This window comes from Perognathus longimembris, chromosome 7, assembly GCF_023159225.1.
Source record: "Perognathus longimembris pacificus isolate PPM17 chromosome 7, ASM2315922v1, whole genome shotgun sequence".
Lineage (NCBI taxonomy): Eukaryota > Metazoa > Chordata > Mammalia > Rodentia > Heteromyidae > Perognathus > Perognathus longimembris.
Genome location: NC_063167.1, coordinates 14,451,398 through 14,476,341, shown reverse-complemented (window position 1 = coordinate 14,476,341; position 24,944 = coordinate 14,451,398). Strand labels below are relative to the sequence as shown.

At 50.5% G+C, this 24,944-nt stretch overlaps 2 protein-coding genes across 2 annotated transcripts; both read left to right on the top strand.

Annotated features, from left to right (window-relative positions):
* Positions 1-219: 219 nt before the first annotated feature.
* Positions 220-1,385, top strand: Cnr2 (cannabinoid receptor 2). The gene has a single exon (XM_048349848.1). It carries the CDS (start codon positions 264-266, stop codon positions 1,323-1,325), a length of 1,062 nt encoding a protein of 353 aa, XP_048205805.1. The 5' UTR covers positions 220-263; the 3' UTR covers positions 1,326-1,385.
* A 4,407-nt stretch (positions 1,386-5,792) lies between these two features.
* Fuca1 (alpha-L-fucosidase 1) lies at positions 5,793-24,033 on the top strand. Its single transcript, XM_048350507.1, has 8 exons — positions 5,793-6,183; positions 7,164-7,298; positions 9,761-9,898; positions 12,731-12,836; positions 14,728-14,928; positions 15,986-16,167; positions 17,881-17,980; positions 23,623-24,033. Exons 1-8 carry the CDS (start codon positions 5,816-5,818, stop codon positions 23,761-23,763), a joined length of 1,371 nt encoding a protein of 456 aa, XP_048206464.1. The 5' UTR covers positions 5,793-5,815; the 3' UTR covers positions 23,764-24,033.
* Positions 24,034-24,944: the final 911 nt, after the last annotated feature.

The following is a 24,944-nucleotide window of genomic DNA, read 5'->3' as shown; positions in this document are numbered from 1 at the left end:
GAAACACGCAAAAGCCAAAAAGTCATAGAGTGCCACCTTTGACTGAAACAAGCTAAGGGACGGTGCCCTAGGGACCCGAGTTCAAGCCCTAGGACTGGCACAAAAACAAATCAGCTAAAATAAATTGTTTTTCCCACAGGTGACCTATCTGCACAGGTAAACATCGGATTCGTGTCCATAGTCAGGCGTCTGTCCATTCCCGCTCCAACGGACAGAGCCTCTTGTCCTTGTGTGCATGCAGCCAAGCCCCTGGGGCCCAGCCCATGGAGGCATGCCGGGGGCTGAGGTCGGTCAACAGCTCGGAGGGGGGCTTGGAGTTCAACCCCACGGAGGATTACATGATCCTCAGCAGTTCGCAGGCGACGGCAGTCGGGGTGATGTGCCTGCTTCTGGGCCTGCTGAGCGCCCTGGAGAACGCGGCGGTGCTCTACCTCATCGCGTCCTCCCGCCGCCTCCGAGGGAAGCCCTCCTACCTCTTCATCGGCAGCTTGGCCACCGCCGACTTGCTGGCCAGCCTGGTCTTCGCCTACAACTTTGTCGTTTTCCACGTCTTCCACGGCAAGGACAGCATAAGCGGGTTCCTGCTCAAGATCGGCAGCGTGACCTTGGCCTTCACGGCCTCGGTGGGCAGCCTGCTGCTGACCGCCGCTGACCGCTACCTCTGTCTGCTCTACCCGCCCGCCTACAAAACGCTCCTCACCCGGGGCAGGGCATGGGGGGCCTTGGGCGTCATGTGGGCCCTCTCGGCCTTCATCTCCTACCTGCCTCTCATGGGGTGGACTTGCTGCCCCAAGCCCTGCTCCCAGCTTTTCCCACTCATCCCCAACGACTACCTTGTGGGCTGGCTTGTGTTCATCAGCCTCCTCTTCGCCAGCATTATCTACACCTATGGGCGCGTCCTCTGGAAAGCCCACCAGCACACAGCCAGCTTGGCAGGGCACCAAGAAAGGCAGGTGCCAGGGGCGGCCCGGATGAGGCTGGATGTGAGGTTGGCGAAGACCCTGGGGCTGGTGCTGGCTGTGCTGCTCCTCTGCTGGTTGCCCTCCTTGATCCTCATGGTTTACAGCGTGCTCACCCCGCTGAGCCGCCAGGACAAGGAGGCCTTCGCCTTCTGCTGCATGCTGTGCCTCGTCAACTCCATGGCCAACCCTGTCATCTACGGCCTGCGCAGCGGGGAGATCCGCTCCTCCGCCCACCGCCGCCTGGCCCGCTGCAGGAAGCTCCTGTGGGACCGCGACCTCCAAGGGAAAGAGGAAGCCAGGTCCTCCATCACCGAGACGGAGGCGGAGGGGAAGTTCACCTCAGATCACACCCCAGAATCCTAGGCTGCTCCCACAGACTGAGGGGCCTCCTTCCCACCCGCAAACAATCCGCAGACATCGCTTCTCATGAGAAGGGAAAGGGGTCCTGGCTTTCATCACTCCAGAGCCAGTCCCCTGCAACACGGACCCTACCCCTCCCCACCCACCCACCCACCCTTTATGTTTTCTTTTGCTAAGTGGGGGACCGGGACTCGGGAGACCTATAAAGGGCTGTTCGGAGAGCTCAGGGTGAAAGGCCATCCCAGAGGACCATGCGGAGATAATCACAGACAGGAGAAGAAGGTTCATAAGGAGGTTTATTAGTGGGGCCATAGTTCCCACGGGAGAGGGAGCTACATGGTGTCTGCACCATATCTAGGTGGCAGCTTCTCTCTCTGGGGGTAAAGGGGAAGTAGGTAGGTAGTGAGTTGGAGTGGCTCATTAGGTATGGGTGGATCTGGAGGCTAGTGGGAGGAGCTGAGGACCTGAGGCTAAGGAAATGCTAACACAGGGTAGCCTGGCCAATGCCATCTTGGCCAGCAACTTTGTCCACAACTTCCCAGGCTATCTTCCAGCTGAAACCTGGCATGATCAGCCAGCTCTTGTTCCTGTCACCCTTTCCCTCTGACGCCCCCCACAACAGTGATGGGATCGAGGGGATTGATGCACCAGATGTGGCATCCAGGTGTTAGAGGCAGGACTTCCAGACCCTCCCTGATACTCCTCTCTCCCAACCATCGGGACCTCCCAGGTCCCTGGAGAAGAAGGGGAGGCTGGGTTGCCTGTGACTAAAACTGTTCAGAGGGCTGGGGATATAGCCTAGCGGCAAGAGTGCCAGCCTCGGATACACGAGGCCCTAGGTTCGATTCCCCAGCACCACATATACAGAAAACGGCCAGAAGCGGCGCTGTGGCTCAAGTGGCAGAGTGCTAGCCTTGAGCGGGAAGAAGCCAGGGACAGTGCTCAGGCCCTGAGTCCAAGGCCCAGGACTGGCAAAAAAAAAAAAAAAAAAAAAAACTGTTCAGAAAACTCTGCTGCCCCTAAGTGTCCTGTGTACAGTCACGAAGATTCTCTGAGCCCGCAACATGTTCCAAGTCCACACACACACATACCTCTGCTCAGCCCCTTCCTTCTCCACACCTGTCACACGTGATAAGCAAATAGCCATGGGGAGGAGGGGACACTCCCAGTCACGGGCCAGCTGCAGGCAGGACAGGCATAGTCCACTGGCCCAGCTAGAGTCCAGCGGTGATTCTAAAGATGCCAGCGTGCCTGGATTTTACACGGGGAGCAGGGAGCTGGGTTCCCAGGACACAGGCTTGAGACTAGGAGGTAAGAGAAATGGTAGGTGGAGTGAAGGAGGGAGGATGAGTTCTGACCCCATTACCCAGGAGCACAGATGCAATAAAAGGAAGGAGTGATGACATGTGTCTTCCTGTAATACTTATGGCTGCTCCACACCCCCCCCCATAAGTATGTGCCACCTGGGCTCTGTCTGGTTTATCCAGTCATAAATGACGCTCTCTTGACCCTCAGGGCTTCTGCATGTGACAGCACTAGAGAGCCAATAAGTAAATAACTGAGATGCATGCAGTTGGCTCCGGGAAGGAAAACAGTCACATGAGAGGGAGCCCCAGAGGCAACTTTAGAGCATCTACATGCTCTGATCACGTGCTCTATTATGCGCTTTTGTTTTCTTTTCTTCCTCCCCAACCCCCCCCCCCTTCCTTTCTTTGCCTTTCCTTTTTCTTTCTGTTTCTTGGTGCTGGGGATTAGACTTGTGCATACTAAACAAGCTCTCTACTACTGAGCTACACCTCCAGAGTGTTTTTCAAGGCCTTACTTCACTTGTCTTCTCAATAACTCAGTTGAAATAACAAAGATGCAAAAACACTTGCCTAAGGTCACTCTGTGTTTTGTTGTTGTTTGGGGGTTTGGGGGAAGAGGGGTTGTTTGTTGGTTGCTTTTGGTCGTTGCTGTTGTTTGGTTTTGGTCTGGGGTTTGGTCTGGTCTGTTTTGTTTTGCAGTACTGGAGTTTGAATTCAGGGTTTCAAGATTGTTTGGCTTGTTTGCTAGCTTGAGCCACATCCTCAGCCTAGCTTTTGACGGGCTCATTTGTCCTTCTTTTGTTCCTTCATTCTTTCCTTTGTTCCTTCCTTCCTTCTTTCTTCCTTTCAGATGGAGTCTCAAAGACTTCTGCCTGGGTTGTCCTCACACCTCAATCCTCTTGGTCTCGGCCTCCCAAGTAGCTATGATTAGACATGAGCCATCAGCACCTGGCAGTGTTGTAGTTTCCTAAAGTTAGGGATCTTTTACTTCTGAGTAGGGATCTTTTCTTACTGTGGCAAAGGAAATGCTAATGTGCCTGGCGCAAATTGGCATTCATGAGTGTCTAGATTTTAAATATCACTGAATGAAATGCACATCCACATTTTCAACCTCTCCTCTCACAGTCACACTGGAGTTCTGCTTTAAGTTGAAATGGAGTATTTATGGAGCAGGAGAGAGGCAGGGAAAGGGACTTGGTGATCAATGGATAAGACCTTCATTGCTTAGACTAGGAAATAGACCCAGCCAGTGGGCAAGACTGCTCAGGGAGACAAATGTGATGTGGATAAAGACAAATGAAAATCATCGTGGCCCACTTCAATTTCCCCAACACACATTCCAGCTATTTACACTCAAGGCTATTTACATTCGCATCTACCATTATGTGAGTGGTTTGCTGTTTCCTTAGCAGGTCTGTGCTCACCATTGCAGACAATATTTCAACATAACCTTTCAGAGGAAAACATGTAAAAGATAAATACTACAGAAATAAAAAAAAAGACAGCCATTGTGCTTCCTTATCACTTGCAGATTGAGGAAGTGCTGCCTTCCGTTAGCCCTGGCTCTCTCTTCTCCCAGCTCAGAGAAGGAAGTAGGTGACAAGACACACAGGTTCCCAAGCTCTGCTCCTAACACGTTTGTTCCAAATTCCGTGCCTGATCTTAGGTCTCTCTCTCTCTCTCTCTCTCTCTCTCTCTCTCTCTCTCCTCTCTCTCTCTCTTTCTCTCTCTCTCTCTCTCTCTCTCCCGTGACTGGAAAGTGCCTCTGTTTCCTCTTTAGCAAACTGAAAGGTTAGGGAAGAGGATGGTCCACCCTAGTCCACCCTAGTATTCTGCTGTTCTCTAACTGGTGGTACCTCCAGGAAACATGTGACTTCTGACTTGCAGTTCTCACCTGATTGAGCATGTATGTAACTTTCCTGCCAGGCAAGGGGCACACTGACACTCCTGGCAGAAATGCCAGGGTCTCTTGACTTTCAGTTTTCTGGCGTGGGTATTTAAATGTTTCTCTGTAGCCACCAGGGCACGAGTCATTTGTATTCTTCGGTTGTTTTGTTATGGGGTCCACTACAGTCAATGAGACACTCAGAAGAGTTTATTGAGTGATAAAATACTGATGTGCCAGGACTGCAGTTTGGGATCTCAAGATGCAGCCCCCAGGGCATCTCACAGAAGGCTGCTTATATACTCCCCAAACTACCAGAATGTTTCCTTTAGCTTAACAATGGAAGCTTGTTACTTCCAAGAGGTGTCAACTACAGGGGCTTGTTACTTCCAAGAGGTGTCAGTCACAACAAACAGGTCAGGGCATCTTGATCTTCATTGGAGTCATCTGACAACTAGGTGGCAAAACAAGATGAAACTCTGGTGTGTGGGGGGGTGGGGTTACAGGCATGATTAATACAGAGCAAAACAAGTTCAAAGCAAGTTGGGTAAACACAACTACATAACTTTACAGCAGGGACCAGCTTCAGAGAAGTTTTACATTGAACACTACAGAACAGCAAAAGAAAAGTTTTACACTGAACACTACAGAACCGGTGTTGGCAAAACTTTGTTGTTGAAAGCCAGCAAAGCAACAGATTCTCTTCATCACTTCAGTTTGATGGTGCTTGAGATTGATCCAGCACCTCTACATGGAAGGCCAGCACTGTGCCCCTGAACTACCCCAACTGGTGAGCTCTTGCTTTCCTAGTTAAATGGTATGCTCTGAAATTTCTCAGAATTCCCAAGGCAGGCTCATTCAATGTCTTTTTTCAGCACCACGTTTCCCTCTCATTTCCTCAAAATGCTTCTTTCCACAGGGTGCTATTGGCACCTGATGCCCGTAATCTTAGTTACTCAGGCTTCATGTATGCGAGGCAAGCACTCTTGCCACTAGGCCATATCCCCAGCCCTGCCCAGGGATTTTACTGTGAGGTTAAATCGCAAAGCCCGGGCAGGTGTGCGGAGAACCAGGACTCATCCTAGACAGAGAGACAGAAAGACACCGCGCGGTCAACGCCTTCCTTGCGTTTTCTCCGTTTCAACACTAGAGGGCGATGGAGGGACAGGGCTCTCTCTCCGAATTGACCCGCCCCCTACTTTTCTTTAACAACTTCTGAGCCAATCGTCAGTCCGGGGGGGCGGGGCTCCCGCGCCCTCGCCTGCGCAGTGGGAGGAGACCGTGTAGATGCGGAAGCCGCGATGCGGGAGTCGGTGTGCTGGTTGTGTTGGGTGGTCACCGGGCTGGTGGTGGTCTCGATCAAGGCGGCCACGGCACCTTCGCGCCGGTACACCGCCGACTGGGGGAGCCTGGACTCCCGGCCGCTGCCGAGCTGGTACGACGACGCCAAGTTCGGGGTGTTCGTGCACTGGGGCGTGTTCTCGGTGCCGGCGTGGGGCAGCGAGTGGTTCTGGTGGCACTGGCAGGGCGAGGCGATACCCAGCTACCGCGACTTCATGCGCCAGCACTACCCGCCCGGCTTCACCTACGCCGACTTCGGGCCGCAGTTCACCGCGCGCTTCTTCCACCCGGAGCAGTGGGCTGACCTGTTCGAGGCTTCGGGGGCCAAGTGAGTGTGGGCCCGGGCCCGTGAGGTGAGGGACTGGACCCCCCCCCGGCCCCAGGCCACGCCCAGGCCAGCACCCCGGGCGCTGGTGTGTTTGCCTCCTAACGGTTGCAGACGTGAACGTGGTACCCCTGCTCTTAAGGAGCCTGTGCATCTGGTGTCAACGAACAAGGAAGATTTCAGGACGGCGATCTACATCTGTATATTGAGAGGCTTGAGCTAGGGCTAGGCGATTCCCCATGTCCCTTTCCATTTGGGCCCCTACCTCCAGACTCTCTCAGATGGACGAGACCCCGGGATTCCAAATCTGGGGTTTGGAGTCTGGTCCTTGTCCATTGGTGAAGTGGGGCCATCAGCCACTTCTAGCTGGATGGTGATGGGAGAGTTGCACGAGTTCTTTTCAACCCTGATGTTCCCAAGATGCAAAGAAAGGGGGCCTGGGGTGCAGTTTATTGGGGCGGCCGTGCAGATGCTCCCAACCCTACGCTTCTGCGGGGTGGGGGGCGGGCAGGGAGGGGCTTGCGCAATAGTCTAGAATGCTTTGTATTGTGTTGCAAGCTGTTGGAAGTGTGGGTTCCGCTTTGGAAGAACAGAAAGCTGGGATGTACCCCATGTGGGGAGGGAAGTAGGGCTTAGTTTGTTGAGGACAAGTCAGGCCTGAAGGAGGTCTTCAGGGCCCTGTTGCCTGATAGGAAACCAGACCATAACCACTCAGCTTCTGAGTGGTTGATGGGGCAGTAGGAAGGATGGAATTGGCCAATGGGAGGAAAGACTAGCACTCTACCACTTGAGCCACAGCTCCAGGTGTGTGTGTGTGTGTGTGTGTGTGTGTGTGTGTGTGTGTGTGTGTAACTGGAGATGAGTTTCACAGACTTCTGCCTGGGCTGGTGTTGAAAGGGCAATACTCAAATCAGCCTCTTGAGTATCTAGGATTACAGGTATGAGCCACCACTGCCCAGCCTCTCATTTGGTTTTGTGCACAGGTATGTGGTCCTGACAGCAAAGCATCATGAAGGCTTCACAAACTGGCCAAGTCCCACATCTTGGAACTGGAACTCAAAGGATGTGGGTGCCCATCGTGATTTGGTTGGTGAGTTAGGAGCAGCTCTCCGGGAGAGGTGCGTGTCTGTGGATGACAGCCCTGCCATTTTGTCAAATCCAGCTGCCCGTGCCTTCTCTGCTCTTGGGTGTTTTCTAAGGTTGCATTTAGCCAGTAACTTGAGGAGGACTTAGGACCTAGCAGTTTTCATGTGACCTGGGGTGGTGCCATCCATTTCCTCACTGTGTCTGATTGGGTGAAGACTACCAGTGTAATCACAATACTCCATCTCCAATGTAGGGCCTTCTCCAGTGTGGGATGGGTGCCAGGGACCAGGGTTCATCTTTGTCCAACTTAGCCAGCAACACAAGGAGGGTTTGGAGAGTGGTACATCAAGCTGAGAACTGAGAAGGGCAGTTAAAACAGGGGGAAAAAAAAAAAAACAACAACCAGGAGCTATGCATAGATGGTTCACGTCTATAATCCTACCTACTTAGGAGGGAGGCTGAGATCTGAGGAGCAAGTTCAAAGCCAGCCCAGGCAGGGAAGTCCGTGAAACTCTTTTATCTCCAATTAATCACCAGAAAACTGGAAGTGGCGCTGTGGCTCAAGTGGTAGAGCACTAGCCTTGAGCTGAAGAGTTCAGGGACAGCACCCAGGCCCAGAGTTCAAGCCCCACCACCACCAACAACAACAAAAAAATCAAGAAACAAGGCTGTGTATGGTGGCCCACAGTAGTAATCACAGATACTTGGGAGGCTGAGATGAGGAGGCTCTTGATTTGAGGCCCATCCCAACAAAAAGGCAGTGAAACCCCCATCTCAACAAAAATGCCAGGTGAGGTGCTTTACATCTGTGATTCCCAACTATGCAGGCGACCATAGGTAGGAGAATGGCCTTGCCATAGACCTAAAGCAAAACAAAACAAAAAAACCCTTCAATACCTGGATTAAAAAAAATAACTAAAAAAAAAAAAAGGGTGGGGATGTGGCTCAAGTGGTTGTAGAGGATCTGCCTACCAAGGGCCCTGTGCCCAAACTCCAGTACCTGCAAAACATTAGTTAAGGAAAGGAAGCATACAGTTGATTCTAATTAATGTTCCCTAATATGTGTTAGTTAATAGAAAGTGACTGTCCAAGACAAAAGAGTCAGAGTAAGTGTCAGAGGAAGAATTTGGTTCTTTTGGTCCTGGAGATTGAACCCAGGACCTGTTGCGTGCTGAGCACATGCTCCACCATTGAGCCACACCTCTAGTCCCAGAGATGGGACTAGAACCCTGCAATGTGGGTATATTTGCCTATAAGAAGAAAAAAATGGACCAGGCACTGATGGCTCATGCCTGTAATCAGGAGGCTGAGATCTGAGGATCATAGTCCAAAACCTCAAGGTCAAGAAAGTCCATGAGATTTATCCCCAGTTGACCACCAGAAAACTGAGCAGAAGGCTGAGAGACAGTGCTTGGGTTCAGAGGGTTTGTTGTTGTTATTGTTGTTTGTCAGTCGTGGGGCTTGAACTCAGGTTTGGGTGCTGTCCCTGAGTTCTTTTTGCTCAAAGCTAGTGCTCTACCACTTTAAGGCACAGCCCTACTTCTAGTTTTCTGGCAGCTAATTGGAGATAAGACTCTCATGGACTTTCCTGCCCAGACTGGCTTTGAACTGGGGTCCTCAGATCTCAGCCTCCTGAGTAGCAAGGATTACAGACATGAGCCACCAGCATCCGACTTAGGCCCAGAGTTCTAAGACCCAGTACTGGCAGAAAAAAAGGGAGGGTGGAGGTGGGGAGTGGTGTTTGTGCCATTCCCAGCCTCACTTGTGAGCATGATGTCTGTTGGAGGGGCAGGTTGATGTGATGGTTTGTGTGTGTAAATCCTAAAGTCTGGAACCCAGCCTCACTAGTGAACATGCTGTCTATTGGAAGGGCAGGTCGACAGTCTAGGTGTATAAATCCAAAAGTCACTCCCGCATCGCCTAGGACGGCTTTCAAGGTGCGCTTTGAAAGCTAAGGTAGAGACCACACAGCTTACAAAGCCCACAGTACTCCCTGGGCCTCCAAGGGTGAGTTTGCCAACTCCTGTCCTACTCAGTACTCAGTGTCCAGTACCATGTCCTTCAGTTGTCCTGGACATCTGCTCTACATGTCCAGTAGATCTTGGTGTTGACCAGGTCTAGAATGTTGGAGCCTCTATTCTCAGTGTGTAGGAATCCAGCCCCTGTGTCACATGAGACAATTCAGTCCTTTCTCATCTGTACACTTCAGTGTTCGTTTTTCGTGGTGTGTTTTTTAATCCCCCCCTCCCTTTTTTTGTGCCAGTATTAGGGCTTGAATGCAGGGACTGGGTGCTGCCTCTTAACATTTTTGTTCAAGGCTGGTGCTCTCCCACTTGAGCCATGTCATACAAAATATAGGAAAGCCAATCTTTCTGCTTAAGCAAGAACCTCACAGGATCTCACAGAAGTGTAGAAGGTAGTGGAACGGAGTTGTCCTCACACGGTTGACCTGTTCCTCGAGTGAGGCCAGTTGCTTCCCCGTTTCTCTGTTTAGGAACATCCGCTATGGCCTCTATCATTCACTCATGGAGTGGTTTCATCCGTTGTACCTCATTGATAAGAAAAACGATCTCAAAACCCAGCACTTTGTCAACACAAAGGCAATGCCAGAGCTGTACCACCTTGTGAACAGGTAAGCAGCAGCAGTGGCCGTGGCCTCATCACTTTTCTCAGTGAGACCTGAGCTTCTTAGAAGTCACTGATAAAGGGGAGGGAGACCCAGGCAGGTATGACGGGAAGCCTACAAGACGTCAAATAATCCTAAATGGATTCTTCCCTCCTAGCTTTTTTTCTTCTTCCCTTGTGCTGGTATGGCTGCTTTGAACTCAAGGCCTTGCTTCTCACTTATTTCCTTATTTTGCTTCTCACTTTTTGCTCACAGTTGGTGCTCTACCACTTAAGCCATACCTTTGCTTCCAACTTGTTGCTGGTTAATTGAAGATAAGAATCTCATGGATTTTTCTTCCTAGGCTGGCTTCCAACTGCAGTTCTCAGATCTTAGCCTCCTGAGTAGCAAGTATGACAGGTGTGAGCCACGGATGCCTGGCTCTTCCTGCTTTTCAAAACTTACGCAATGTGATCTTGGAGTGAAATTGGAGCAGTCCTACAGAACCCGAGATGCTAGTGTCAAAACCTCTCTTCCAGGGCTGGGGATATAGCCTAGTGGCAAGAGTGCCTGCCTCGGATACACGAGGCCCTAGGTTCGATTCCCCAGCACCACATGTACAGAAAACGGCCAGAAGTGGCGCTGTGCTCAGGCCCTGAGTCCAAGGCCCACGACTGGCCAAAAAAAAAAAAAAACCTCTCTTCCAGTGGGGCTGGGGATATTGCCTCGTATACATGAAGCCCTGGGTTTGATTCCTCAGCACCACATATGTATAGAAAAAGCCAGAAGTGGTGCTGTGGCTCAAGTGGTAGCGTGCTAGCCTTGAGCAAAAAGAAGCCAGGAACAGTCTCAGGCCCTGAGTTCAAGCCCCAGGACTGGCAAAAAAAAACCAACTTCTCTTCCAGATGGGCCCTGGTGGCTCATGCCTATAATCCTACCTACTCTGGAGGCTGAGAGCTAAGGATTGCATTTCTCCAATTATCCACCAGAAAACCAGAAGTAGCACTGTGGCTCAAAGTGGTGAAGCGCCAGCCTTGAACTGAGGAGCTCAGGAATAGCACACAGACCCAGAGTTCAAGCCCCATGACCAACAAAAACAAAAACAATAAAAACTCTCTTCCTGCTGGGTGCTGGTGGCTCACACCTGTAATCCTAGTCATTCAGGAGCCACTCAGGAGGCTGAGATGTAAGGATCACGGTTAGAAGCCAGGCCAGGCAGCAAAGTCCACAAGACTCTTATCTCCAATTTACCACCAGGAAACCCAAAGTGGTGCTGTGGCTCACAGTGGCAGAGTGCTAGCCTTGAGCTGAAGAACTCGGGGACAGCACCCAGGCCCAGAGTTCAAGTGCCACAACTGGGAGGGGGGAAAAAACAAAACAAAAAACCTCTCTGCCTGCTGGTGGCTCACACTTGTAATAATCCTCAGTACTCAGGAAGCTGAGATCTGAGGGCTTCTGTTCAAAGCCAGCCCGGGCAGAAAAGTCCAAGACATTCCTCCAGTCAGCCAGCAAAATGCCCAACTAGAATTGTGGTTTAAATGGTAGAGTGCCAACCAAGAGCAAATAAGCTGAGCATGAGGCTCTGAGTTCAAGGCTCGGAAGCCCCTCTGTTCTCTCCTTACAAGCCATCTACCCCGTCGGAACCTTGGAGATAGGCCTGTGGGCTAAGGGAGCCTGCCTGGAACCCCGTGTTGTCATCACAGTTCAGCCCTGGGCCTTGGGTTCTCATGCTGTGAAGAAGGCTCAGTGACTTCCCTGTAAGGGCTGAGAGTGACAAGTGACTGCCCAGGCTTGCAGAGGACGTGCTCAGCACAATCCTTATCTGCAAAGTGATCACAGTTGATTTGGGATTAGTCGCTAGTCTGTACCATGTTCTATGCCAATGTCCCATTGTCACAGTTGGGGGGGCCCGTTGGAGTGGGGGATCTCTGAAGCTGAGAGGGAGTCATCTTTTCCTGCACCCTCATTTAGAACAATAACAAATCTTGCTGGGCATCAGTGGCTCACGCCTCTAATCCTGACTACGGAGGAGATGAGATCTGAGGCTTGAGGTAAGTAAGTCAGTCTGTGAGACCCTCATCTCCAGTTGACCACCCAAAAGCTAGAAGGAGAGCTGTGGCTCAAGTGGTAGGGTGCTTGCCTTGAGTGAGAAGAGCTAAGGGACTGCGTGCACCCACGCCTGAAGTTAAAGTCCCAGTACTGGTGCATGCACACACACGCTCATACGTACACAAAACTCTTGCATCAGAGAAATGGTATGACTCAAATCCTGGTTCTTTTTTCTTATTGACTATGTGGCCTTGAACAAAGCACCTGCTCTTTCTAGGTCTTGTTTTCTTTACCTCTGCAATGGGATTAATCTAGCCAGAGTCCCAAGAGCCAATGACGTCATTGCTATGCAGTGACTATGGCTGCCAGTACACAGCCAGACTGCCTGCCTGCCCATCACTGCTCAGGGAAGCAGCCTTTCCCAGAGCTTGCTCCTGGTCTCCCTGTGCAGTATAGAGAAGATTTGCACCAGGCAGGCGTGAATTCATTCTCGCTCCATTATTTCCAGCTGTGTCACCAGAAAAGAGACTAATGACTGAGTGCTATCTGCTAACACCTGTAATCCTAGCTACTCAGGAGGCTGAGTCCAGAGGATTGCAGTTCAAAGTCAGCTAGGGCAGGAATGTCCATGAGACTCTCTACATTTAACAAAAATGCTAGACTAGAGGCAGGTTGCATATGTAGAGCACCAACCTTGAGCAAAAACGCTAAGGGAAGGCCCTGAACTCAACCCCCATTATAGAAACACACAAAAAGGACTGTACTGTAACCATATCCAGGTGATAAACCTCTGTGATCCCTGTCTTCCAGTTACAAGCCCGATCTGATCTGGTCTGATGGGGACTGGGAATGCCCTGCCACTTACTGGAACTCCACAAGTTTTCTTGCCTGGCTCTACAATGACAGTCCTGTCAAGGTAGACACTTACCTAACTTCTCTCTTACTTGTCTGTTGTGGTAAAAGGAAGTTTGGCCAGATGTGGTGGTAGTACATGCCCATAATCAGCCCTTGGAAGCTTAAGGGGGCTTATGAGTCCAGGCCAGGCCTGGATACCATGAAACCTTATCAAAATAATAATGCCACCAATAGCTAAGATGGAGAGTACTACCACTGAGGACTGCAGAAATCTCAGACCATCAATACAGACCTACAGGATCTTTATACTTCCTCTTTAGTCTCCCTTCACTGAGTATAAGCTTTCTTTTTGTCTCTTTTTTTTTTTTTGTCATTTATGGGGCTTGGACTCAGAACCTAGACACTGTCCCTGAGCTCTTGTGCTGAAGGCTAGTGCTCTACCACTTTGAGCCACAGCCCCACTTCTGGTTTTCTGGTGGTTAATTGGAGGTAAGAGTTTCATGGACTTTCCTTCCCAGGCTGAGTTTGACCTGAATCCTCAGATCTCTGCCTCCTTAGTAACTAGGATTACAGGCATGAGCTACCAGTGCCTAGCTTCTTTTTGTCTTTAATTCTGATTATTCTCATTTGTTTATTACTAGTGGTGGAGCTATAACTCAGGGCCTCATGCTCTCATTTGGCTTTTTCACTCAAAGCTGGAGCTCTACCACTTGATCCACATCTCCACTTTTGGTTTCTTGCTGGTTAATTGGCTATAAGAGTGCCTTGGATTTGTCTGCCTGGGCTGGCTCCAAACCATGATCTTCATATCTCAGCCTCTGAGTAGCTAGAATCACAGGCATGAGCCACCAGCACCTAGCTTGCTGACTTTCCTTTAATCCCAGTTGCAGTGGAGATGGAGGTAAAAGGACCTGAAGTTTAGGTCCAGTGTGTAGCTGAGAGAGCCTTGTGTCAGAACAGCAAAGTAATTCTTAAAAAGAAGGACCTATGCATCGTGGTTTCTGTCTATATGCCTATTTAGAAAGCAGAGAGCTTGGCCAAGAGCTGGTAGCTCACCTGTAATCCTAGCTACTCAGGAGGCTGAGATCGTGGTTTGAAGCCAGCCCAGCCAAGAAAGTCAGTAAGATTCTTATCTCCAATTAATCACAGAAAAATCCAGAAGTGGCTCTGTGGCTCAAATAGTAGAGCACTAGCCTTGAGCAAAAAAGGAGCACAGAGCACTTGGGCCGAGTTCAAGCCCCAGGACTGCCTCCCCCCCCCCCCAAAAAAAAGGCAGAGCTTGGAGGTGGCAGTTGAAAGCCAATCTGGGCTAAAAGTTCACAGAACTCTCATGATCTCAACCTCAGGGGAAGCACAGGGCTGGACACTGGGGTGCATCTGTCATCCCAGCAACAAAGCAAAGCACTCACAGGAAGATCCCAGTCCAGCTGGCCCCAGCATAAAGTGCAAAAAAAAATGTCTTGGCCGAGGGGCTCAGTGATAGGGCACCAAGGTCAGTGAGTGCAAGGCCCATAGTTGAAACCCCAGCACTGCCAGGAAAAAAAGAAATGACAAATCTCATCGAAACTCTTAACTTCGTCTTTGGAAATCCTGCCTAGGGCCCCTTGCTCAGGCAAGTTCCTCCTCCATGGCCCCTCTCCTGAAAGCATTTTCTATCCCAGATGCCCTGTAAGACAGCATCTCCCAGCCCTGACTTAAGTGGTTTTCCATCTGTGTGTGTTGGGGGGGGGGGGGGGGGTTGCTGGGGGTGGTACTGGCAGCCCTGGTGTCTTCCCACTAGAGGGCAGTAGCACCCCATGTGACCACCTGAGACGTCCCTAGACTTAGGTGGTCCTCCAGAGCACTGCAGATCAGAAAACTTCTGCTGTAGCTAGATTTCCTTTGCTTGCCTCCAGTTGGGCTGCCCTGTGGAGCTGCTGCACCACAGTGGCCCGGCCTCCTTCCTCCTTTAGGACAAGGTGGTGGTGAATGACCGATGGGGTCAGGGCTGCTCCTGCCACCACGGCGGATACTTCAACTGTCAGGATAAGTACAAGCCCAAGAAGTTGCCAGATCACAAGTGGGAAATGTGCACGAGTATCGACAAAAAATCCTGGGGCTACCGGTGTGACATACTCCTGTCTGACATCTTACCCGCCTATGAGATCATTTCGGTAAGCACCGCCATGTTGTGTTAGGTTGGTTTTTCTCTCAGTGCTGGGGACTGAACTCAGGGACTCGGTGCTCTGCCTCTGGTCACACTGTCAGCCCTAGTAACATTAGTGTGGCAAGTAGTAGATCTGAGAGTTTCCTTCATTAAAGTTTTGTTGATGAAGCCGGCTGCTGGAGGCTCACTTCTGTAATCCTTGCTACTCAGGAGGCTGAGACCTGAGGATCATGGGTCGAAGCCAGCCAATCAAGACGCCTCTCCAATTAATGACCAAAATTCTAGAAGTCATACCTTAGCAATAAAATTTATATGTGTATATATATATATATATATCTGTGTGTATATATATATATATATATATTTTTTTTTTTTTTTTTTGCCAGTCCTGGAGCTTGAACTCAGGGCCTAAGCACTGTCCCTGGCTTCTTTTTGCTCAAGAATAGCACTCTGCCACTTGAGCCACAGCGCCACTTCTGGCTTTTTCTGTTTATGTAGTGCTGAGGAGTCGAACTCAGGGCTTCATGCATGCAAGGCAAGCATTCTACCACTAAGCCATATTCCAGCCCCTAAATTATTTTTTTGAAAAGCCAAAAATAGACCTGTGACTCCAATGGTAAAGCACCAGCCCTGAAGGAAAAAGCCAAGCTAGAGAGCACCCTGAGTTTAAGCCCCAGTAACAGCACTAAAAAAGGGAGTAGAGGGACAGAGATCAATGGTTCACATGAAATAAGTAATTCTAGCTATCCAAGAAACTTAAGATCTAAGGATAGCAGTTCCAAGCCATCAGGGGCAGGAAAGTCCTTGAGGCTCTTAGCTCCAATTAATCACTGAAAAAGCCAGAAGTGGAGCTGTGGCTCAAGTGGTAGAGTGCTAGCTTTGAGCAACAGGAGCTTGGAGATAGCACTCAGGCCCAGAGTTCAAGCCTCTGAACCCAAGGGAAACAAAGATAAAAAGGAGGGTGAGGGTGGGGGTGGGCAGGAAGTCTGTGACCTAGGTTTTCTTTCCCATATCTGCCAAGCTGAGCATCCACAGCTTGGCCTGCCTTTTTTCTGCCTCTGTAGGAACTGATTAAGACAGTGAGCTTGGGAGGCAACTATCTGCTCAACATTGGACCCACTCGTGAAGGACTGATTGACCCTATCTTCCAAGAAAGGCTGCTAACCATTGGCAAATGGCTGAATGTCAGCGGCGAGGCCATCTACTCCACCAGACCGTGGAGGGTGCAAGAGGAGAATTCTGTGTGGTGAGCCCCAGCCGCTGCTCACCTGTCTGCGCCATGGCTGCTCTTGTGCTATCCATTTGGTGTCCCTGTTGGGTTATGTCCTAGGCCACCAGAATTGGGGGGGCAATGGGGCTGCAAAGCATGTCACCCAAACTGTGGCTGCTCCCTTACCCCGCTGGAAATGCTGCTCATCGATGCTCCCATAGCATCAACAAAGGTCAGGGTCCCATCCTAAGTCCTTCTCTTTGGCCTTGGACTGCTGTCTATTCTACCTTAGGCCTCAACTTTGTTCCACTGCAGAATGGGATGATATACTGCATAGAGTTTTGTGAAGATGAAATGAATGTAGGCAAGGTGCCTAGCACCAACTGTCCAGAAAGTATCCAAAAACAGTGAATGCCCACAAGACCCCAAGCAGTTCAGTCTTTGGCTCGTTTATCGCTTTGGACGTGGCTGACTCCTGCCTGTATAGCTAGCTACTTAGGGGACTGAGATTTGAGAATGGAGACCTATCACCAGTCAACCAGCAAAAAGCCAGTAGTAGTGGAGTACCAGCCTTGAGGGAAGCCAAGTGAGAGCTCAGTGGGCCTAAGTTCAAGCCCCAGTACCAGCACAAAGCAAAAAGCCTTGCATGAATGGCTTGTGATTTTTTTTTCCCAATCTTTTTCCAAACATGGTAAGGTCCTAGGACAACTTTGTTTTCCTGTCTGTCTTCCTTTCATCAGGGGGAGTTATATTTTCTGTTATTCTTTCATGGATTTGGAGTTTTAAGGATGAACACTAAAGGAAATGGCTGTAGTGAAATAGTGAGAGGACTAGTACAAGAGTCAATATGTTGTTTTTATTGTTTGACTCATGGTCAGCCAAGCTGCCCATCCTGGCCCTGGGCTCATGTGATCCTCCTGCCTCAGCCTTCCCAGTAGCTATAGTTAATGTGTACTGCCATACCCAGCAAGTTTTTGGCTCCCCCACATCCCCACCCCCGGTCTTGAAGCTTGAACTCTGGGTCTAGGCACTGTCCCTGAGCTCTTCAGCTCAAGGCTAGCGCTCTACCACTTGAGCCACAGTGCTACTTCTGGTTTTCTGGTGGTTAATTGGAGATAAGAGTCTCATGGACTTTCTTGCCGGTACAAGCTTTGAACTGCATCCTCAGATCTCATCCTGAGTAGCTAGGATTACAGGCATGAGCCACTGGTGCCTGGAAAGAGTTTAAAGAGAATTTCTGCCATATGTGGTACACACTTATAATCCCGGCACTTGGGAGGCTGAAGCAGAAGGACTGGGAGTTGGAGGTCAGCCTGGGTTAGGCCCTCTGTAACTAGAAAACTATACCCTGTGAGGGGGAAAAGAGGAGATATGTGCAAGGTTGTTTCTTTATGATCTCCTTTGCCTTCCTCCCCCCCCCCCCCACCTGGCACTCTACCCCATGAGCCACACCTGCACCTCCAGTCTAGCATTTTATGGGTTAATTGGAGATCCAGTCAGATTTTCCCGCCCAGGCTGAACTGTGATACCCAGATCTCAGCATCCTGAGTAACTAGGATTACAGACGTAAGCCACCATCGCCTGGCTGATCTGCAAGTTTTACAGACTACTTCCATCCTCCAGACCTAAATTGGGTTCGGGTTATTATGTTTCCCAGCAGCAGTGACAGGCTGACCGCAGGGTCGGATTTGGTAGGTGATTGAAGGGGAATGCCAGAAATCTTAGACAATGATATTTCTTTGTTGCCAGGTATACCTCCAAAGGATCAACAGTTTATGCCATTTTTATGCATTGGCCAGAACATGGAGTCTTGAAGATTAAATCCCCCAAAACTACCATAATGACAAAGGTAAGGAGCCTCAATCATTCCTTTTTTCCTTTCTTTTTCTTTTTCCCAGTCCTGGGCTTGAACTGAGGGCCTGAGCACCGTTCCTGGCTTTTTTTTGCTCAAGGCAAGCACTCTACTACTTGAGCCAGTGCCCTTTCATGGCTTTTTCTATATATGTGGTGCTGAGGAATCGAACCCAGGGCTTCATGTATACGAGACGAGCACTTTACCACTAGGCCATATTCCCAGCACAATATGATTTTTAAATGCATGAATGCACCAACATATGTTAAATAATGAAATAATTCATTTGAGGAAATACAATTTTTTTCCTTAAAAAATAAATAATTGTGAATACTCCATAAATTAGCATAATAATATGAGATGCTAATATGGAAGTCATTCATAAAATATCACTAATATAACATTCTGATAGAAAACTCTGCCATCACTCCCCATCTTCCTTTTTCTTTTCTTTTCTTTTTTTTTTTTTTTTTTTTTTTTTTTGGCCAGTCCTGGGGCTTGGACTCAGGGCCTGAGCACTGTCCCTGGCTTCTTCTTGCTCAAGGCTAGCACTCTGCCACTTGAGCCACAGCGCCACTTCTGGCCATTTTCTGTCTATGTGGTGCTGGGGAATCGAACCTAGGGCCTCATGTATACGAGGCAAGCACTCTAGCCACTAGGCCATATCCCCAGCCCTTCTTTTTTTTTTTTTTGCCAGTTGCTGGGGCTTGAACTCAGGGCCTGAATGCTGTCCCTGGCTTCCTTTTGCTCAAGGCTAGCACTCTACCACTTGAGCCACAGCACCACTTCCGGCTTTTTCTGTGTAGGTGGTGCTGGGAATCCAACCCAGAGCTTTGTGCATGCTAGGCAAGCACTCTACCACTAAGCCACATTCCCAGCCCGCCCCCCCCATCTTTCTACTCTTGGTAATAACCATCAATCACATGGGCCTTATTCCCTGGCAACCAGTGGGCTATTAGATGACCCTAGAACTTGGCCACCACCCAGCAGCCCTTGCCCTGTCTGGCCTGTAGTTAGCCTCCCCGTCATTTGCATCAGTGTGGAGAAGAAAGGGAAGGTCTCTGTGCCCAAGCCTGTAAGCGCTTGCTGGTGCTGGATGGCAGACACCTGGCAGGATCTGCTCTGTGGTGGGGTCCTCCAGGGAGCGTGGTACCCCAGCCTCTGCTTGGGCAGGCTCCATGTTGTTTTCAAGTTTCACCTTTTCACAACCCTTCTGCTCCTCCATAGCTTCCACCTTCGTGAAGCCTGACAGGTCTGAGGCTGCCTCAGCAGGTGGGGTGTGGGCGGCTTCCAATGGCTTGTCCTGGCACTCCACACCTTCACCTGTGAGGTGCAACAGCAGTTCCTGCAGCTCCTCCTTCTTCTCCCTCTTCGCCTGGGACAGCTGATTGACACTCATCTTTCTCCTGATACAGCTCATCCAGGACTTGCATCTGTTCTTTATAGAAAACTAGGGACTCTTGGGTGGCTGCATTGATGGTGGAGTCATTCACTTGATTCTGGTGGTCCATCTTGTTGGACAGGTCATAGATGAAGCAGATTTTCAGCTTCTTGGCCACTTGTGTCTCCTTCCTCTCCCTAGGCATGCGTGGTTCCAGCTCTTGGGGAGGAGGGCCTGGCGCTCTACCTTTCTCTGGTACTGGGCCGCCAGGTTACTCAGACACCCGCAGGGGGCCCGCTGCTCCTGCAGCTGCCAGCTAAGCCTCACCTGCCTTGATTCAGCAATGGATAGTACTTGTAGGTAAAAATCCCACATGGTTTGTGGGTTGTCTATGTCCTCTGAAACAGTCATGTAAGGGGGAGTCGCCTTCTCACCCTTCTCTTCTTTGCTCACTCCTTCACTTTCCCTAGGGAAAGCCAGGAAACTCAGCTGGGCCTGCAGGTGTTCATCCTCCTATCTTGTTGCTTCCAGGCACTTCAGTGTATCCTGTAAGTTTTGAGGGACCCCAACTTGCTCTGCCCCTGCTCCTGCAGCTGGGTCTGCCTCAGCAGGAGCTGCGGCTGGGCCTCCTCCCCTGAGGTCAGCCGCTGATGGAAGGCCCTGTGCTGGTCACAGGTGGCTCTGAGCTCCTGCAGCTGGGCCAGGGACTGGTCACGCAGCTCCTGCAGATTGTGAGCTGCTTGGCTCTTTAACTCAGCCACCTCTTTCCACTCTTCTAACTTCTCCTGTAACTGCTCCAGCTTCTCCTGCAGATGTTGCTTCACCTGCTGCTCCGAGTGCAGGATGCTGGCGAGCTCCTCCTCAACATTCAGCCTGTGGAAGGCATCCTGCAGCTGGGCCAGCTGATCGTTGAGCAAGAGAGTGCATCTCATGGTCCCTTGTTCCTTTTCCATTGTCTCGAGGATCTTGCGCCCATTACTCCACCTTCTTCTCCGGTATCTGCAGCTGCCCCGGTTGCTCCACATTCTGGAGGCCGAGCCTCTGGTTTTCCTGTACCTGGATGTGACGTTGTTCCTCCAGGCTCTTGAGCTCCTCCTGCATCTGGTAGGCCTGGGCCTGCAGCTGCTGCTCAGCCTGGGATGGCCCTGCAGGGGGCTGCGGGGGATGCAGCTCCGTCAGCTGCTTTCTAGCTCCCACACCTGCCTCCCCCCCTGCTCTTTCTCCTCTCTCAGCTGGCTCATCTGCTCTAGAGCTGCTGCACTTTCTCTTTCCCCTTGGATCTCCACCCTCAGGTCCTCCCCAAGTGTCTCTCTCCACCTTTTATGCCGTCACCAACTCTTTCATGTTGTCCAGCTGTCTTTCCCACTCTGCCCTCTCCTGTAGTGTTGTAACTCCTGAATTTTGATCTTCTTGGCGGCTTTCTGTGTCAGGAGCACTTCCAGCCTCTCCTGCAGCTCTGCGTTCTCATCCTCTCCAGGTCTTCATTCTGGTCTTTTTCTGGAGCTGCAGCTTCACGCTATTCAGGTCTTTAATAAGCTCTATGCTGTTTTTGTCGGTCTCCTTCTGTGTGATGGAGACTGCAGACGATGCCATCTCTAGCTCTACGACACCTTGCTCTGAAGCCTGCAGGCAGCTGGCAAGACCTCCTTGCTCCAGTTCTCTTTCATTGCCCGCTTGCTGCATGTGGGCCAGGGCAGATTATAAATTGAATTTTTCTGAAGCCAAGTTCTGTATTGATAGCGTGTAGAGCTCCAGCTCTGTTTTCAGTGCTTCCTGCACACAGCCCGTCTTTTCATTCTCTTTCCCCTGCTGATCCTGCAGGTCTTTGTTTTCCTGCTGCCGTTGTTCAATCTCACTCCACAGCTGCTGGTTTTGTATTCCGCTGGAGTCCAGGGCAAGTACCAGGTGTTGGTAGCACCTTTCAAGGTCCTCGATGTTATTGGGACCACTAACACTCTTAACCCTGGCATCTCTGACTGTACCCAGTGGAAGGGGAGGCTCAGGGTTAACATGGACCTTGGCTACACCCTCAGTTAAATTACAGTCCCCCGTGGTGTTTAGATTGGGGTTACCTCCCTTTTTTTTTTTTTTTTTGCCAGTCCTGGGCCTTGAACTCAGGGCCTGAGCACTGTCCCTGGCTTCTTTTTGCTCAAGGCTAGCACTCTGCCACTTGAGCCACAGTGCCATTTCTGGCCGTTTTCTGTATATGTGGTGCTGGGGAATTGAACCCAGGGCCTCATGTATACGAGGCAAGCTCTCTTGCCACTAGGCCATATTCCCAGCCCCTGTTACCTCCCTTTTTAATGTTCTTCTTTGTCTTGGATTCTGCAGATCCCATCAGGACAATTCCTCTGCATATATTCTTGCAGTAGTTTCTTTCCTGCAGCTAACTTTTTTCATCTTGTTTGCTCAGGGATGTGGAAGGTGTGGGGGCCACATTCCCAGGCTGTCTGAAACCACCTCTGTTCTCCCAATCACCACCAACTACGTCTACTCCTCACTGTTTCTCCAAAATCACCTCCATTTGCTCACGCACCACTCCGCACCTCTACCTCCCTCAACTGCTGGTAGTGGTGTAAGCCAATAGAGGGGACACCAGTGCTGCTAGGCAGCACGGAATGTGGGCGTGGCCTCAATCCTTGCATCTTATTGGTCTGATAGAGAGGGGCGTGGCCAGACATTGTGATCCAGGCACAATAGGTGGAGTCACCATGAGAGCTGCTCCTGCAGCCCCTCCTTCCTACAACCCTGTCCAGCTCGATTGGGGGAGGGGTGGGACCTGCTCTAGCTGGATAGGTGCGCAGTTTTACAAGTCACCTTTCCTGGCTTCCATCACACAACTGTGGTCACCAGAGTTTCCACCAGAGTTCCACCAGCCCTCCACAAAGTGGCACCAAGAAACACAGCTATCTGTGCACATCCAAGGTCTTCATATTTTCACTCCGCGCAGAATTAGCTACTTGCTGACACTTGTATTCTGAACAGGGAGCCACTGAAGTGCATAATGGCCTTAAGGTATCCTGCTCCTTTAGTCGCTGTGGGACGGGAGGGTGCAGGGACAGCACAGGACGCCCCCGGGTCAGGGCTCCTCTCCATGAATACTGGCCATGCTGCATGCAACACATCTGGGCCATGCATAACACAGACCTTGTTCCACACACTTCGGCTGGTGATCTTAGAGGATTCAGAAACAGTCATGGGAGGAATGCTGCTGCAGAGTAAAGCCAGCCACATCTATATGATGTGCAATGTGTCCAGAATCAGGTCCCGGGGCTGCCATCCTCCCCTCCAGAACACTCAGACCTCTGTGTCAGCACTGGAGTGATCCGGTTGTCCTCCAGTGCTTGATGAGTTCATTTTGTGTGGCCATCTTTGCCTGCCCATGAAAACTCCACACTGGTTGTGGTGGTACACACCTGTATTCCCAGCATTCCAGAGGGTGAGGCAGGAGAACCAGGGATTCAAAACAAGCCTGAGTTACGTAGCAAGTTCAAGGCCAGCCTGGGCTACAGACTCTCAGACTGGAGATGTGGCAGCAAGGCCCAAGCATTTTTGCTGCTTCACCGTTTGCCGCTTAGACTCAACACTCTTCCTCACTCCCACGCGCAGTACACATCCAGCTTTTTGTTTTGTTTGTTTTTCTGTGCTGTTCCTGGGGCTTAAACTCAGGGCCTGGTCACTATCCCTGAACTTTTTTGTTCAAGGATGACACTACTGCTTGAGCCACAACTCCACTTTCTGCTTTTTTGGGTAGTTAATTGGAGTCTCATGGACTTTCCTACCCAGACTGGCTTTGTACTGTGATCCTCAGATCTCAGCCTCCTGAGTAGCTAGGATTATAGGCATGAGCCACTAGCACCCGGCAGTTGTTAACTTTTCTAAAGAAACTAACAAGGTGGGCTGGGAATGTGGCTTAGTGGCAGAGTGCTTGCCTAGCATGCATGAAGCCCTGGGTTCAATTCCTCAGTACCACATCAACAGAAAAAGCCAGAAGTGGAGCTGTTACTCAAGTGGTAGAGAGCTAGCCTTGAGCAAAAGAAGCTCAGGGACAGTGCCCAGGCCCTGAGTTCAAACCTCAGAAAAAAGAAACTAACAGGCCTTCCCTCCTCCTTCCTGCCATCCTCAGGCCCCTCCTACATCCGGGCCCTGTTACACTGTCCTCTCTCCCTGTCCAGAGCACTGCTTCCCTTCCCCGCAGGGCAGAGTGTGTACTCCTCAGTGCCTGGCTGAGGTTCCCACTGCTTTTTCTTTTCTGCAGATAACCATGCTGGGAATGCATGGAGTTCTGAGATGGTCCAAAGATTCCACGGACAGGATCCTGATCTCTCTACCCTCGTTGCCCCCCTCGAGTCTCCCAGTGAAGTTTGCTTGGACTGTGAAGCTGACCAACGTGAAGTGATGGTTGGAGTGCCAGGCCGGGCCAGGGGGCCCTGACGACTGGGCGCTGCTTTGACTTTCTCTTGTAGTGCCATCGTTGAATAAAGTAAACTTCTCTTCCCCACCCACAGGGGGATCTTCCCACACATCAAAGAAATGGAATATAGTATACTGATCATTAAAGTATGGAAGATCTGCGATCTGGGCGTGGAGGCGTGGCCCAGGTGGTGGAGCATTCACCCTGGGTTAAATCCCAGCCTCAAAGAGAAATAATAAATGAATAAATAAAAAGTAGTTAAGTCTCAGATCCATTGCAAAAGAAGGGACGAAACAGGTAGTTAGTTCCTTCCCACATGGGGATTCTCGTGGGAAGTCCCTTTATCACCCACAGAGAATGCGTCCCAGCATCCACCACTACTGTGAGAGGACATGGAACAGTTTTTTTGTGTGTGTGTGTTTTTTTTTTTTTGGCCAGTCCTGGGGCTTGGACTCAGGGCCTGAGCACTGTCCCTGGCTTCTTCTTGCTCAAGGCTAGCACTCTGCCACTTGAGCCACAGCGCCCCTTCTGGCCATTTTGTGTATATGTGGTGCTGGGGAATCGAACCCAGGGCCTCATGTATATGAGGCAAGCACTCTTGCCACTAGGCCATATCCCCAGCCCCATGGAACAGTTTTTTTTTTATTTATTTATTTATTTTTTTGGCCAGTCCTGGGCCTTGGACTCAGGGCCTGAGCACTGTCCCTGGCTTCTTCCCGCTCAAGGCTAGCACTCTGCCACTTGAGCCACAGCGCAGCTTCTGGCCATTTTCTGTATATGTGGTGCTGGGGAATCGAACCTAGGGCCTCGTGTATCCGAGGCAGGCATTCTTGCCACTAGGCTATATCCCCAGCCCCAACCATGGAACAGTTTTGATGGCCCAACCACATGCTTTTTAAAAAATTTTGGAGAGTACTGGGGTACTGGGGTTTGAGCTCAGGATCTTGCTCTTGCTTGGCAGGAAGTGTCTACATGATGACCCCAGTTCTTTTTTGTGTCAGTACTTGTGCTTAAATTCAGAGCCTTGCTACTGACCCTTTTTTGCTCAAGGCTGATGCTCTTATCATGAACCACAGCTCCACTTCCAGTTTTTTTTTTTTTGTTTTTTTTTGTTGGGTTTTTTTTGGTCAGTTGTGGGGCTTGAACTCTGGGCCTCCTGAGGAGCT

Bases quoted from the DNA above. Each gene is read 5' to 3' on its own strand.
- Cnr2 (XM_048349848.1), top strand. From the start codon at position 264: ATGGAGGCATGCCGGGGGCTGAGGTCGGTCAACAGCTCGGAGGGGGGC.
- Fuca1 (XM_048350507.1), top strand. From the start codon at position 5,816: ATGCGGGAGTCGGTGTGCTGGTTGTGTTGGGTGGTCACCGGGCTGGTG. The intron at 9,899-12,730 runs GTAAGCAGCAGC...CCTGTCTTCCAG, and splicing joins CTGTACCACCTTGTGAACAG to TTACAAGCCCGATCTGATCT. The intron at 17,981-23,622 runs GTAAGGAGCCTC...TCTTTTCTGCAG, and splicing joins AAACTACCATAATGACAAAG to ATAACCATGCTGGGAATGCA.